This window comes from Carcharhinus amblyrhynchos, chromosome 19 (genome assembly GCF_965287045.1).
Source record: "Carcharhinus amblyrhynchos chromosome 19, sCarAmb.v2.hapA, whole genome shotgun sequence".
Lineage (NCBI taxonomy): Eukaryota > Metazoa > Chordata > Chondrichthyes > Carcharhiniformes > Carcharhinidae > Carcharhinus > Carcharhinus amblyrhynchos.
Window position 1 is genome coordinate 30,395,839 of NC_137342.1, and position 14,352 is coordinate 30,410,190.

Sequence of the window (14,352 nt, forward strand, 5' to 3'; positions counted from 1 at the left end):
TACATTAAAACCCTCTCAGCAGCTTGGAGGAATAGGGATCTCTTAATTAAACATGCAAATTAGAGGTTAACCAATATGTGTGTGTGGAGAATCTGAGGAGTTGCTACCTTTGGCAATCCTTAACTAGTCAGAATTAGAAAGTATAAGAAATAAACTTAACTTTCATAAAATAAAAACAGAAATAAAGTTACACAGAAACACAGCTTGTAATACTAACCTTTTATACTTAGTACAAAAATACTAATCAATCAAAAAGCATTAAATTGCATAACAAAACATGTAATTTGCAATTGTATTATACATTCATGAGGAATTTGTATGGTACAATAACCAATATACATACAGTTAGAGTTTGTTATAATCTTATATGGTCAAAATGTTTTGGATATTGTACTGTGTCCAGATGTCAGAGCAAATATGCAGGTCCAGGATTGTTAAAATGGAGAGTCAATAAAGGAAATCACCAACTCTCAAATCGCTGAAGGGATTTCGACTTGTGTGGATTTTAATTTTTGCTTGTAGGACAGATTAAGATTAGACTTTGTAGATGAGAATTTAGTTAAAAGCAAGAATTGTGAATAAAGGATAACTTAATCTGGCCAAATTTGAGACAAAATTACACAGATTAACAAATGTTAGAAAGCTGACCGAGGAATGCATTGATTGCACCAGGGCAAAGATTAATATTAAACCTGCTCAAAATCAGATGCATGATAGTTTTTGCTTACCCTCTAGGATATTTGAATAGAAAAGTATCAAGGAGTTTATTACTGTTCCACAGAAAGATTCCTTTTGAAGGAAACTGACTAACAATGATAGATAAACAAAGTTAAAGAACAAAACTGTGGTTTGCTGGAACTCAGGAAAAACACCAGTTATTTGTTCATTACTGCCAAGTAATCAATTTGGAAAAAGGTATAAAAACACAAATTTAATTTTTTTTTAAAACAATAAGCATTATTGGATCAAGACAATACAGAGGATTCCGTCTCCAAGGCAATCAAGTCGCACTTGTTGGAAAGGTTGCCTGAGAAGTTACTACTGCTTTTGGGTGAAAACTATTTCAATATCAAATCATTATTTTTAACTTATTGCTCTCTCACTGGATCCTTGCTCAACTGAACTAGAATCACAAATCTTACAATGGTTATAATTAAATACTGTTTTTAACAGTTCTCAATTTGAGACATCTACACATATTTACTTAAATACATACAACTCTGGAAGAATCAACTTATTTTCAAAAATAGTTCCAAAATATTATGAAGGTAGTTCATCCAGTTCAATTTTTCATCCTCAAATAAAAGCCTCACCAACTCTCAGACTATTCTGGTAATGATTGATAATACATTGCATGCAAGAAGAAAAGGTTTTACCCAGTAAGTGCAATAAGTGGCAATCAAGCAGAAGCAACAGAAAAAAAGTAGTGAAACAGTTTGCTAAAGATGTTTTAGCTCCAGCAACTAAGAGGCTTTTTTTTGGATCATCTAACCATCACTGCTGAAAATGTGCAAACTAAACATCCCAGTTGTATTTGCATTTGAAATAACTATTATACCAATAATGTGCTAAAAATTAATGTGATCTACAAAAATAAAGAAAAACCGTAACCCTGAGATGAAAAATAATTTCACAATTAAAAGATTCTGAGGTTTCACAGTTTAAAAAAGACCAATAAATTTCAGAGCAACATCAAATCTGTTTACACTGTTTCAATGAAAGCAAATGTATTACTGCACCCAAGCAGGCTCTGTATAGCAATTTCCTGATATCTGAGTTACAGTGACATTGATCAGAAAGATCCTGCAGTTTCTGCATGGTATGCACGTTGTGATCTTTGCTGGGATAGCACTACAACTGGTTTCAGTGTCCCTTAACTAGGCAAGAGGGGAAAAGTTAGTCAATCTTCTAATCCTCAAAAGTGGATTTAATTTCATTGCTTCAAGCTAAGAGAGGAATTAGGAAGTGCTTTTCTTCATCACCTAAATGAGAAACAAGATAGGTAGGAGTATAAGAACAAGTTGTCTGCTTGTCATCTCAGAAAATGACAGGGCAGCTTAAAATACAATTTGAAAAAGAAAAAAGTATATAATTTGGGTAAATAGTCCACATTTTTATCATTATCACAATTCCATGGGATATTATAACATTTTACAAAAACAATAATTATATTTGGGAATTGCTGTGCAGATTACAATTTTCCTACTTAACATTAATTCTTTCACAGAATGATAATGGTTGCATGTGAATACAGGAGAGAAAGTGGGAATACAAATCTATTCTGTGCATGGCATGGCAAAGTATAGGTGGATTCTGGTGATATGTGACATCGATTGGGGGGGGAGAATTAAACTGAAGAAACAAAGATGTGTCTATTTGTTTTAACAGCAAGGTAGTGATATTTATGGGTTCTAACTCTGGAAATGCCACTTCCAACTGAATTCTCACCCAAGATATCAATAAGGCACAGTCGTGGCACCAAAATTCATTAATCAAGTATCTAAAATGTACAGAAGAAGAATATAAAGTTTAAAAGTTCAACCTATGTTTCAGGAAGTAAAAGCTGTCTGTTGGTAACATACGTGCAAGTGTTAGAATGGTGGTTCTACTTGACTCTCAGCACCCTACAGCAAAATGGATAGGGATGAGACAGTAGGGTTAATTTATCTGTTCAGCTCAGATTCTATAGTCATTTCTCAAACAAAGGTAGAGACCTTGCAACAGTTCAGGCACTGATGGGAAAAACAAAGCAACAATAGAGAGAAGCAATAATAATTCCAGTGAGACAAACTTCACATACATTAGATGCAGAATTCATGTACACCGAAATGTGTGAAAGTAACTTAAGAAAACAGTTCAGAAAAAAATTTATTACTCAAAATTACCAGGCGCCACAGAAGTTTGTCACATTGCAAACACTGATGTTAAAATCCATTAACCTGGCCCAAAGTCTCTGCTGGGTTAATTCCCTCTGACTTAATGTACTTGAAACAGCTATCATTCTTGAAAACGCTGTGATATTTTCCTGGTAATTCTTCTCATTTTCAGAAGATCTACTTCAAGATTCAACGTAATAATTTTATTTCAACAAGACAGTCAGTTCAAGAGGACGGCCTTTCTGTGGAAGAGCCTTCACCAAAAGATGCTAAATTCTGACAGTGAAGAACAGCATCGTGTACAGAATGAAACAGAAAATCTCTTGTAAATGATTTCTCAAAAAAATCCAATCTATTCAGATTTGCCACAACGGACTCTGCCAGTGAAACAAAATACATTGACATTTTTAATAAAGTTTTACATTGTAGAGATTCTAGCAAGTCCTAAACATAGAAAAAACAATTTTTAGATAGAATGTGAAATCGTTTGAGATGGGTAACAATCTTGAATAACAGGTGCTGTAATTCTCTGGGAAAGAGTTTTCAATTACATTAGTCATTGTTCTTATAAATACAGATAAATGTTGAACAGAACTATTAGCCAATTCACAACCTAATCCTATAAATCTATTTTGCTGCTCCATTAACTTGGAAATGAAAAGTACATTTTCGGAGGGGAATGGAGAAAAAAAAATGAATGTTTATTGATAATATGTATCTTATAAAATGCAGGTATTTGGATGCTAAACTGACAAACCAGAATCTCAACAGATAAACAATACTGCATTGAGTAATAAAATGTTTACTGCATTGATAAAATGTTTTTGAAATTAGCTTGAATTTTTCAACATAAGGGGAAAATGGTAATATTTGTTAAGCCTTCATACTTTCTGAAAGTGGTTGCAACAAAGCCATCATCTATTATTGGCCCCAGTGCTGTTCATAACTATTTTCTGAAACATTACATCTCCTCAGGATCAAACTTTTTTTTAAAGTTAACCCAGATTGATGGAATCCTTCCTCTTCTAGATATTTAAACCTAAAGTGAAATGATCAGTTTCAAATCAATTCTCAATGGGAATGATTCCAAAGTAAAAATACCCATAAGATGTAGGAAATGTATGCATACATATGTAGTAGGGTGGGATCATGCACATTGCTGTGGCTAAAGTAACAATCTGGTGTGATTGATGGCTACATAAACCAAATGTCCAGAGCAAAATGTATTACACAAAGAGGTGACATTCCAACAACATCTTACAAAGAGGATTTCACTTACCATTGGCCCCAGCTATAAAAATATTGATTCCTATTTCTCCATATTTCTTCATTACCTGAGAAAGTAATAAAAAAAAATGAAACAGGCATGAATTTTAGGATCAGGAATCTTCAAACAGGATTTGAAAAAGCTTCAAATTTAAACTCTTCCAGTGGCTTGTTAAGGTTTGTGGGGGTATTTCTGACAGACCAAGAGATCTGAAATCTAAGTCTTGGTCTGTGCAGTTAACTCAATTAAATCAGGTCAACGATAGGAGGAACACTCTCAAGTTAAAAATGAGCAAGATTCTGCTAACTGCCCAGTAAACGCCTGTTGTGTAAAATCAATTCAGCTGTGATGCTTGCTTTGGTAAAGCAGCCACCTCTACTAAGTTTTCCTCATAATAAATGGGCCACCTGATTGAGACACTGCAAAAAAAATTTCTGGACTTACAACAACAGATGGGTAGCATCTTTCAGGTTCATGAAAAGTAAAGGAATTGGGAAGCATAACAGCAAACTAAAACATGATGAACCATAAAATTGGTTATAGCTTTCTCCACTGGCTTCTCAAATACATCCACTACATAGTATGTTAAGCATTGCTCAGTGGTAGCAATCTTAGCTTTTAGTCAGAAGATTGTGAGCTTTTAGCTTCACTGCTTGACATGGACAAAGAACTCAATGCCTCTACAAATTACAGCACAAAACCAGGCACTTTTGCTCAATTTGTGTTGGTATTTGTCCTCCAAACCTACATAACAATTCCCACATTCCTATACCCGCTTTCTGTCAAACAATATATGGTGAAGTGCTCATCAACTCCAACAGCACAATCATAGCCTTCAAACCCCATATAAAAATTCATCCATCAATTTTTTAAAAATTTGTTTATGGGACATGGGCATTTATTGCTCATCCACAATGGCATTTTAAGAGGCAGCCACATTGCTGTGCAACTGGAGTCACATGTAGGCCAGACTAGGTAAGGACAGCAGATTTCCTTCCCTAAAGGACATTAGTGAGCCAGATGGATTCTTATGACAATTGACAATGGTTCCACAGTCATCACCAGATTTTTATGAATTCAAATTTCACCATCTGTCATGGTGGGATTCGAACCTGATCCCCAGAGCATCACCCTGGGTCTCTTGATTACTGCTTAGCAATAATACCACTACGCTACGGCTTCCCAGTCTCTCATCTGCTGTACTCTAAAAAAATCCTTCAAAATTTTGAACACATTTCACATTTTCATACTAGGCAGCATTTTAGTGCATCTGCACTGTCCCTCTCACTTTGACATCCTATCTTCAATGGGAGCCAAAACTGCAGTTACACATAGATTCTTCATTCCAATTCCATTTTATATTTTAGCTCACAAAGCCCAGTATTCCATCTTAACACTGCATACAAATTCATTTGAGTAGCACATGGGACAGGCATATCCACTTCAATTTGGTTAACAGAATGCTCTCAACTCAATTCTCTTCCTCAAGTTTCCAACATGGCATCATGTAAAGCTCATCTACCTCCTCAAAAATTTCAGTCTTCTGCATATTTATTCAAATTCCACATTAACTGCTGAAGATTGCTTTTTCTTCACCTAGACATTCAACAATTTCATTACTATATATTTAGCAATTCAATTAGATTCCAAAACTTCCCTTAATCCATTGAACCCTGTCTCTCTTTTTGAGAATGGGCATTACATTGGCCACACTTTCCAATGTCCATGCGCAACAGATCCTAGAAATATAATTTCTTCATTATTTAGCTGCAACTTTTTCTGCCCTTGCATCCCATTGCATGTACCTAACAACGTGTCCACCTTTAGCTCAACAAATTCTTCTGTTCTTGGAATGTGCACTACACTGGCAAGTCTGTACTGGTTTCCTACATCTCATTGCCAACAAAGTGACACTGACTTTCATTTTGAATCATTGCAGTAATTTTGGTGATTGAGCTTTCAATTGCTCTAGATAGGGAGTTTCAACATATTCGCCTGGTAATCATTAAGAAATTATTAAATTAGCCTCAGTCAGGATAAATTTGCAATTTAGTAAGGCACTTGGGAGATGACGTTCCCATAACATTACCACTGGTAATGAGGAGAATGAGAAGTCACGAGTGAAGGAGATATTGGTAAACTAATCAGCAAGTTGCAGTGTATCCTGTGGGTCATATACATTGCAGCCAGTGGTTGCATACTGAAATTTGTGATATGGGCAGATTAAACCTGTCTTCTGGAGAGAAGTTTCTTGAAAATTGTTGTAACTGCATTCATCTAGACAAATTGCAACTTGAAATGTAATCAGAAAGTGCCAGAAAAACTCAACAAGTTTGACAGAATCTGTGATGAAAGAAACAGAGTTAACGCCTTCAGATGAATCATATCAGGCACGAAATATTAATTCTGTTCCTCTTTCCACAGGTGTTGGCATACCATCAGTTTTTCCAGCACTTTTTGTTTTGCATTTCCAGCATCCACAATATTTTGTTTTTATTTCAAGTTGTAATTTAATTAATTTTCTATTCCTGCCCAGTTTCAGTCAAGTCTCCGTTAAAGCAATAGGTTGCTATGACAAAATTACTTCCAATTCCCCCAATTTATTTCTCAGATTGAGCATTAGGATATTTGCACTGGAATTTGTTTGTTCATTTTAACATTACTTTTTCTTCTGATCAATTTAATAACCTCAGTCTTCCCTCCTCATAACTCATTTTCAAGCTATTCTTATTTTTTCTGCAAGAATATCTTGCTAAAACTTGTATTTGAATATTGACTTGGCTGATACTGCATTGCAGAATGCTGCAATGAGATGCTACCTTTCAGATTAAACCAAGCTCTTGTTCGCCTGTTCTGTTGGAAAAATAGATCCCATTATGCTATTGAAAGGCAGGAAATTCTCAAGTCCCAAGTAACATTTATGCCTCAACAAACAAACAGACAGCAAAATAGTGGAAATTTGAAATAAAAACAGAAGACATAGATCAGGCAGCAACTGTGAAAAGCAATGGCAAGAATTAACTTTTCAGGTCAGTGGCTTTTTTGTCGGACCCAGAAGCCAAAGATGTTATAGATGAACAGCTTGCAAGGAGAAAGAGTTCTGAGATTAAGTGGAGGTGTTGGAGGAGAGATAATTAAAATGGTAGAAGTGTTGCTCGTGGAAAACAAGACAGTATAAGAAAATAGGGAAACAAAAAAGATGTTGGAAATCCAGAGGGCATGAGAAATAAAAAAAGTGGAAAGAGAAACAGAATTAATATTTCATGTTGCTGACTTTGCATCGGAGGATGTGCTAAGTACAACAGAACTGCAGGGAAAGGCAAGCATGTAAGGCAAAACAGAGAATGCTCCAACGGCCCAAGTGTTTGGTGGGTAAAAGTTAGGTAAACACCAGATACTGATAAAGGCAATAGAAAGACCAACTTGCTGAAACACTTAACAGCCCTCTGGTCTTAATATTGACGGTTGGGGTTGGGTATGTTGTGACATCCAGCGCTGGGGAATATCAGATTCAGTATAAATTTAAAAATTCAAAGTCAGTGAGCATTAGTACAAGTCCTAATAAAAAAAAGCTTACCAGTTTAAGCACTTTTGCTCCAACAGAGTCTACAAAATTGACTGGGCTGAAATCCAGAATTAAAGAATGTGTGTCAGCTGCTGACTTGATAAAGACTGTTAGTTCTTCATTATAGTTTTCTTCAGATTCCGTCGTCTCTGGAATGCTCGAAACACCATTCTGAATCTCTTCGTTTGGAACTTCTTCAGACACAACTTCATGCTTTGCAGTCCCTTTTGCACCTTTTATCTGTAGAGCAAGCAAGGAAAGATCTTGAAAGTAACCTAATATAGAAAAGGGTCCATTGACAGTACTGTATAAGCCTACATTGGGTGGAAATGCTTACAATGCAGAAAAAGGCTCAACAAAAGTATTTTTTTTAAAGTTGGCTGAATATCCATTAAGAAAAGAACTGCAAATAACAAGAATACTGGAATAAGGTGGACATCCAAAAACACAGCCAGTATGAAGAAGAGCAATGGTTCAATCCCTTGGGTTAAAGAAAAGAGCTAGGAGACACAACTTGATGGTCCAGGGGTCTTCAGTCTGAAAGATGTTTTGACAAGTGGATCCTTAGCAAGATAGGCACAGGAGTTTATAAGGAAGATGAATGTAAATGCAAAACTTTACATTTAAATTACTGTGTTTACACCAGGACACAAGTTCAAGAGGATTCATGTCCCTAAAGCATTTCTTTCCTGAGCAAGGTAATAATTGGAACAAACAGAATGCTGGATAAACTCAACAAAGGGGAGAAAATAGAATTAACAGAGTCTATTTGACTCTTTAGCAGACCTGACAGAAGGATAAAATCTGTTAGGTATTACACTATAGCTGGAAGAGATTGTAACAAATCTCTTCCAAGAGATAATTGATCAGATGTGGGGTGGGGGAAAGCATTGAGACAAAAATGTATGTTGTCTCTCCTTATACATGCTGCCAGACCTGCTGAGTTTTTCTAGCATTCAGTTTGTTTCAGATTCCAGCATCTGTAACATTTTGCTGATTTTAATCAATTAGAAATTGATTTCCTGAAATGTTTATTGGAGCCATTATTAGATTAATTTCAGAAAGAGGCACATGCTGTAATAGGATAATGAAAGAAGCTGGCATTGTAGACATCTGCTAATCTCATGGTTACTGGGGCTTTCATTCAAACACAAACTTATATTTGACTTAACTAAATTTCTAGCTTGCTCATACAATTCTCTTCCAGTTTGACTGTCTTCATCATACATGTAACTACAATGATATTATAATCATGAGTATATACATTAGCATGATCTCCATGATCATACATGTAATTGTTGGGCATTATTGCCCAACTAATAGAGAAGCACACTAGATGGACTTGTTGGAGCACATAATTTACACAAGGCCCCAAGATATTGTGTAAACTTCCACTCAAAATTACAGTTTAGCAATGCAAAGAGTGTCCTACCAAAGCTGAATACTTGAAACAGAAGAAGGACATACTGTCATACTTGCATTTACCAATTTCAGGATAGTTTTCTTTTCCCTTCCTTCTGCCAACTGAGCTGCTTTCTTTTTTCTTTCAAGCTTTCTCTTTGCTGATAATACTGCAACTGGATTGATTTCAGTCTGAAAGTGTACAGAAGAAATAGTTGAAGCGTTTTTAAAAAGATATTACTTACAAAATATTGTATGTTACTCAGATGATTTTCAGAAAGACTTGACTGCAAACCTCTCATAGCTCACCTTTGTATGCAAAGCACTCACATACATATCAATATTTGCAAAGTAAAGAGAGGCATTTGATTGGAATATCTTTATTCCAGTGATCTCCTGTACCTAGAATATAAACATTTTCCGACACATTAGTGGCCATGAAACAGCTGCTGGCTAAGCAAATTTGTAACTCAAATCTACTTTACAACTCATCCAAAAGCAAAGTACCATTGAGACACCAGATTCTCACCTCCTCGTAAGCCTCTACGTCCAAGTAGATATCTGTATTAGGTATCTGACCAAGAATTGTGTATTTAGGACTGCAAAAAGAATTTGGATTTATTGTTACGTTATCTGGTTTGGTCAGGATCATCATTTATAAATTTAAAAAAGTTCAAAAATTAAATTTCTAAAGCCTGCAAACAAGAGATGTGCAAAGAACAAAATCTATTGTTACAATAATTTGAATTTATATACTGTGTTTAACATAGTTTTAAAAAATCTCAAAGTGCTTCACAAGAGTAACATAAGGAGACATTCAATCATGTGACCAAAAAAATTAGTCAGAGGTAGATTTTAAGGAGCATCTTAAAGGAACAGGGATGGAGAGGTTTATAGAAGAAACAACAGAGAGTATCCTCCTTTAAGGTTGTAAATTTCTATGATTTTATTTTGAAGGGTTGTAAAGTTGGCAGAGGTTACAAAATAGCATGGGGCAAGGCTGTGGGAGGAGCTTGAAGACAATGATGAAGATTTTAAAGCTGCAACATTGCCAAGTAAGGAGCCAATGTAGGTCACTGAGCATGGGGAGAGGAGGTCAAGTTGGACAGAACAAGTTGAATTACAGGTTTTGGAGGAGCTCAAATTTAAGTAGTTTGCAAGGTGGGAAACTAGCCATCAGGTTATTTGAATAGTAGCATCTAGGGGAACAAAGCTATAGTTGAGTGTGTCAGCAGTAGATAGTCTCAGATGGGTGATGCTGGAGGTGGAAGCTTATGATTGTGGTGATGGAAAGGGTCAGGAGTCCAACTCAGACAAAGAGAACACCAAGATTGCAAACTGTTCAGCTCAATCTCAGACAGGTGGCCGGGGAAAAGGATATGGAATTGGTTGCTAGGGAACAGTTTAGGACAGGGGTCAAAGGCAATGAATTTTACTAATCTTATCAAATTTGAAGTAATGTCTGCTCATCCCATCAGCATCCCATCGTGGGTGCAAATCAAATGAGAAGTACTGAATGCACCAGGAGGGTGGTGCTGGGATAGAGCTTTGCTGTTGCCAACACATGTGCAGAATCTGATATGTTTGCATCATTTGTGGGAGGGGCAATATGTAGATCAAAAAAGGAGGCTAAGAGTGGACCTTTGGAGGACAGAAGTGGTAACGCAGCAGGAAGTGGGAAAAGAGGACAATGTATGCAATTTGCTGGTTACAGCTGGATAGCAAGAATGAAATTAAGCAAGGATAATCCCAATTGGACAAACGGAGGACAGGCAGTGAGGGTGACGTGATCAACGTATCAAAAGCAGAGGTCAAGGAGGAACAGTTTTCCCATTGTCACAGCAGACGTAATTGTAACTTTGACGAAAGGATTTTTGGTGGAAATATGATTTGATGGTTGAACTATGGAAGCAATACATCCAAAGACCTAGGAGAGGAAATGGAGGTTAGAGATGGAGAGGTCACTTACAGAGGCAGAGGGGCTTAGGGGTGTTTTATTATTTGTTCAAGGAACGTGAGCATCACTGGCTCGATCAACACTTCTTGCCCATCCCTAATTGCTAGGCTATTTCAGAGTCAACCACATTGGGTCTGGAGTCACATGTATGCCAGACCAGGTAAGGGTGGCAGATATCCTTCTCTAAAAGGAGGTAGTTAACCAGGTGAGTTTTTACGACAATCAGCAATGATTTCATGATCATTCGATTTTAATTACATTTTTTTTGGTTTCAAACTTCACCATCTGTTGTGGTGAAATTTGGACCTGGGTCCCCAGAACATTACCCTGGGTCTCTGGATTACCAGTCCAGTGACAGTGTTACTATGCCACCGCATCCTTGAGTAAGGGGTGAAATGGGCAGCAGTGACAAGCACTGTTACCTCACAGCACCAGGGACCTGGGTGTAATTCCAGCCTTGGGTGACTTGTATAGAATTTGCATGTTCTCCCCATTTTGTATGTATTTCGTCCAGGTGCCGCAGTTTCTTCCCACAATCCAAAGATGTGCAAGTTAGATTGATTGGCCATGCTAAATTGCCCTTAGAGTGCCAAGATGTGTAGGTTATGGGAATTAGCAAGGTAAATAGAAACATAGAAGATAGCAGGAGGAGGCTATTTGACCCTTCGAGCCTACTCCACCACTCATCACGATCACGGCTGATCGTCCAACTCAATAGCCTAATCCAGATTTTTTCCCAGAACCTCTGATCCCGTTTGCCCCAAATGCTACATCTAGCCACCTCTTGAATACATTCAAAGTTTTGGCATCAGCTACTTCTTCTGGTAATGAATTTCACAGGCTCACTACTCTTTGGGTGAAGAAATATCTCCTCATGAGTTCTTAGTGGTCTACTTTGTAGCCTCAGACTGTGACCCTTGGTTCTGGGCAACCCCCAACCATTGGGAACATTCTTCCTGCACCTATCCCGTCTAGTCCTGTTAGAATTTTATAAGTCTCTATGCGTGGGTAGGGCCTGGGCAAGATATTTTGTTGGAAGATAGATATATACTTGAGGCCAAATGGTTTCCTTTGGCACTGTAGGGATTCTATAATTCTACTATGATTTGAAGGGGAGCTGGACTGTATCCAAGAAGAGGGAAGTGTTAACAGCCCAAGCCGATTATTGTTGTCTAAAGTTCAATTTTCTCATGATTAAAAAAGTTGTCTTGAAAATGATAATCATTTACTTTGTTGAATGTATTCTTTTAAAATAAGGTATCACAACAATACATGACAGGCTTTTAATGGACCACCTAACCTTTTCAATTCAGAGCTTTTGAACATTACAACAGTTCTCAACTTACGCTGTGAACAGGAACTAACATACAGAATCTTTCCTCGCTTAGTGTTTATTGACTTTGTCCAGTGTCAACATTCCTTACTTTCACCCAGTGTCCCAGCTATCCCCTATTAATGTTCAAATATCCTTCACCTATTTCCTTAACAATTTAATTGACATTACCAAAGTTTAACAATATAATTGATGTTCAGAAACCTTAAAATAATTGCTAAGGCATTGACAACTAGAGTACCCCCCTAGTTTAAGAAATGGATGATCTTGTGAATGACCCATGCGGGAGTGGGGTGCGCAACGGCTGGTGTTAGGGCCTTTGTTTTTTATAATAGTGATTTAGATGAAGATGTTGGAGAAATGATCTGTAAATTTGTAGATAAAGATCTGTCAGGTTAATGGAGGAGACCAAACTGCAAGCAGATCCTGATGTGTAGTAGCAGAGATTTATTTAAACGGTAAGTGAAGTGTTATGCACACAGACAGGACCAGTGCGAAGCATATTTAAACTATTAAAAGAACAGATTTATGGTGAAAGTTTTTCCTATTGCAGCACGTAAAATGGTTCATAATTACTGCAGAGAATGTTCAGTCAAAACAGCTGGATTCATAAGATTATCCTTTTACAAAACAAAACGCACTACTTTGAACATAAGAACATAAGAAATAGGAGCAGGAGTAGGCCATCTAGCCCTTCGAGCCTGCCCCGCCATTCAATAAGATCATGGCTGATCTGTCGTGGCTCAGTTCCACTTTCCTGCCCTCTCCCCATAACCCTTAATCCCCTCTCTTATCAAGAACCCATCAACCCGCGTCTTAAAAATATTTAGCGAGGCAGCCTCCACCACTTCAACGGGCAGAGAATTCCAGAGATTCACCACCCTTTGAGTGAAGAAGTTCCTCCTCAACTCCGTTCTAAACCGCCTCCCCTTTACCTTGAGGCTGTGCCCCCTAGTCCTACTGTCTTTTTTGAGCGGGAAGAGTCTCTCCACCTCTATCCTATCCATCCCATTCATCATCTTATACGTCTCAATGAGATCTCCCCTCATTCTTCTAAACTCTAACGAGTACAAGCCTAGTTTATTCAGCCTCTCCTCATAGCTCAATCCCCTCAACTCCGGTATCAGCCTAGTAAACCTCCTCTGCACTCCCTCCAGGGCCAAAATATCCTTGCGCAGGTGCGGCGCCCAAAACTGCACACAGTACTCCAGCTGTGGCCTCACCAATGCCCTATACAGCTGCAGCAAGACCTCCCTACTTTTATATTCAATCCCCCTCGCTATGAAGCCTTACACCAGGCCTGATTAGGCCTTATCCACAAACATGATTCAAAGGTGAAACACTATGGCTGCCCAGAGAGGATTAAGGAGCTGGGTACATATGCTTCACAGAACATTAGGTCCAATTACAATTTGATTGAGCTACATAAAATAATGAACAAACTGAAATAAAAGCAAAATATAGCAAATGCTGGAGAAGATCTGAAATAAAAACAATGTGCTGGAAAAAAACTCAGCAGGTCTGGCAGTATACATGAAGAGAGTGAAACAAAAACTGTTGAGTCCAATTTAACACTTCAGAATTACGTACAAAACTGGAATTTGGGATCGTTTGGGGGGAGATCAGGGGTCAAGTTAAACAAACAAGTTAGGTATTAGGCAGTTAAGTTTCCCATAAAATAGTGCACCTGTCGAACAGGTTGGTTTGTGAGGCGAGGGCCAATTCACTGCAAACCTTCAAGAAAACTGAAGCAGATCCTGGCTGGAGTGGATATCATTTCAAACTAAAGGTAGATTTCTACGTGGCATCCTGAACTCAGTGATAGCCCACCGATACAAGGGAGGAATGCTCCTGGACCTGTTCCCTCTAACTAATTAGTAACAGGTTTTGTCAGGTGACTACATGGCACCAGATTGGGAATCATTTGATGTGATGAATAAGGAATCACAATAC

At 37.6% G+C, this 14,352-nt stretch overlaps 1 protein-coding gene across 2 annotated transcripts in view; it reads right to left on the reverse strand.

The window, feature by feature from the left end:
- Positions 1 to 221: 221 nt before the first annotated feature.
- The window catches only part of slc26a5 (solute carrier family 26 member 5), a 61,687-nt gene continuing 47,556 nt past the window's right edge, over positions 222 to 14,352 (reverse strand). The window contains exons 14-19 of one of the 2 annotated variants that reach the window (XM_080207464.1): positions 9,639 to 9,708; positions 9,419 to 9,511; positions 9,188 to 9,301; positions 7,721 to 7,948; positions 4,156 to 4,210; positions 222 to 3,253 (exon numbers count right to left, since the gene is read on the reverse strand). In XM_080207464.1, coding sequence (XP_080063590.1) covers positions 3,102 to 3,253; positions 4,156 to 4,210; positions 7,721 to 7,948; positions 9,188 to 9,301; positions 9,419 to 9,511; positions 9,639 to 9,708 — 712 coding nt within the window. In that variant the 3' untranslated portion in view covers positions 222 to 3,101. The remainder of the gene's footprint in view (positions 3,254 to 4,155; positions 4,211 to 7,720; positions 7,949 to 9,187; positions 9,302 to 9,418; positions 9,512 to 9,638; positions 9,709 to 14,352) is intronic. The other variant, XM_080207465.1, reaches the window with a different exon arrangement.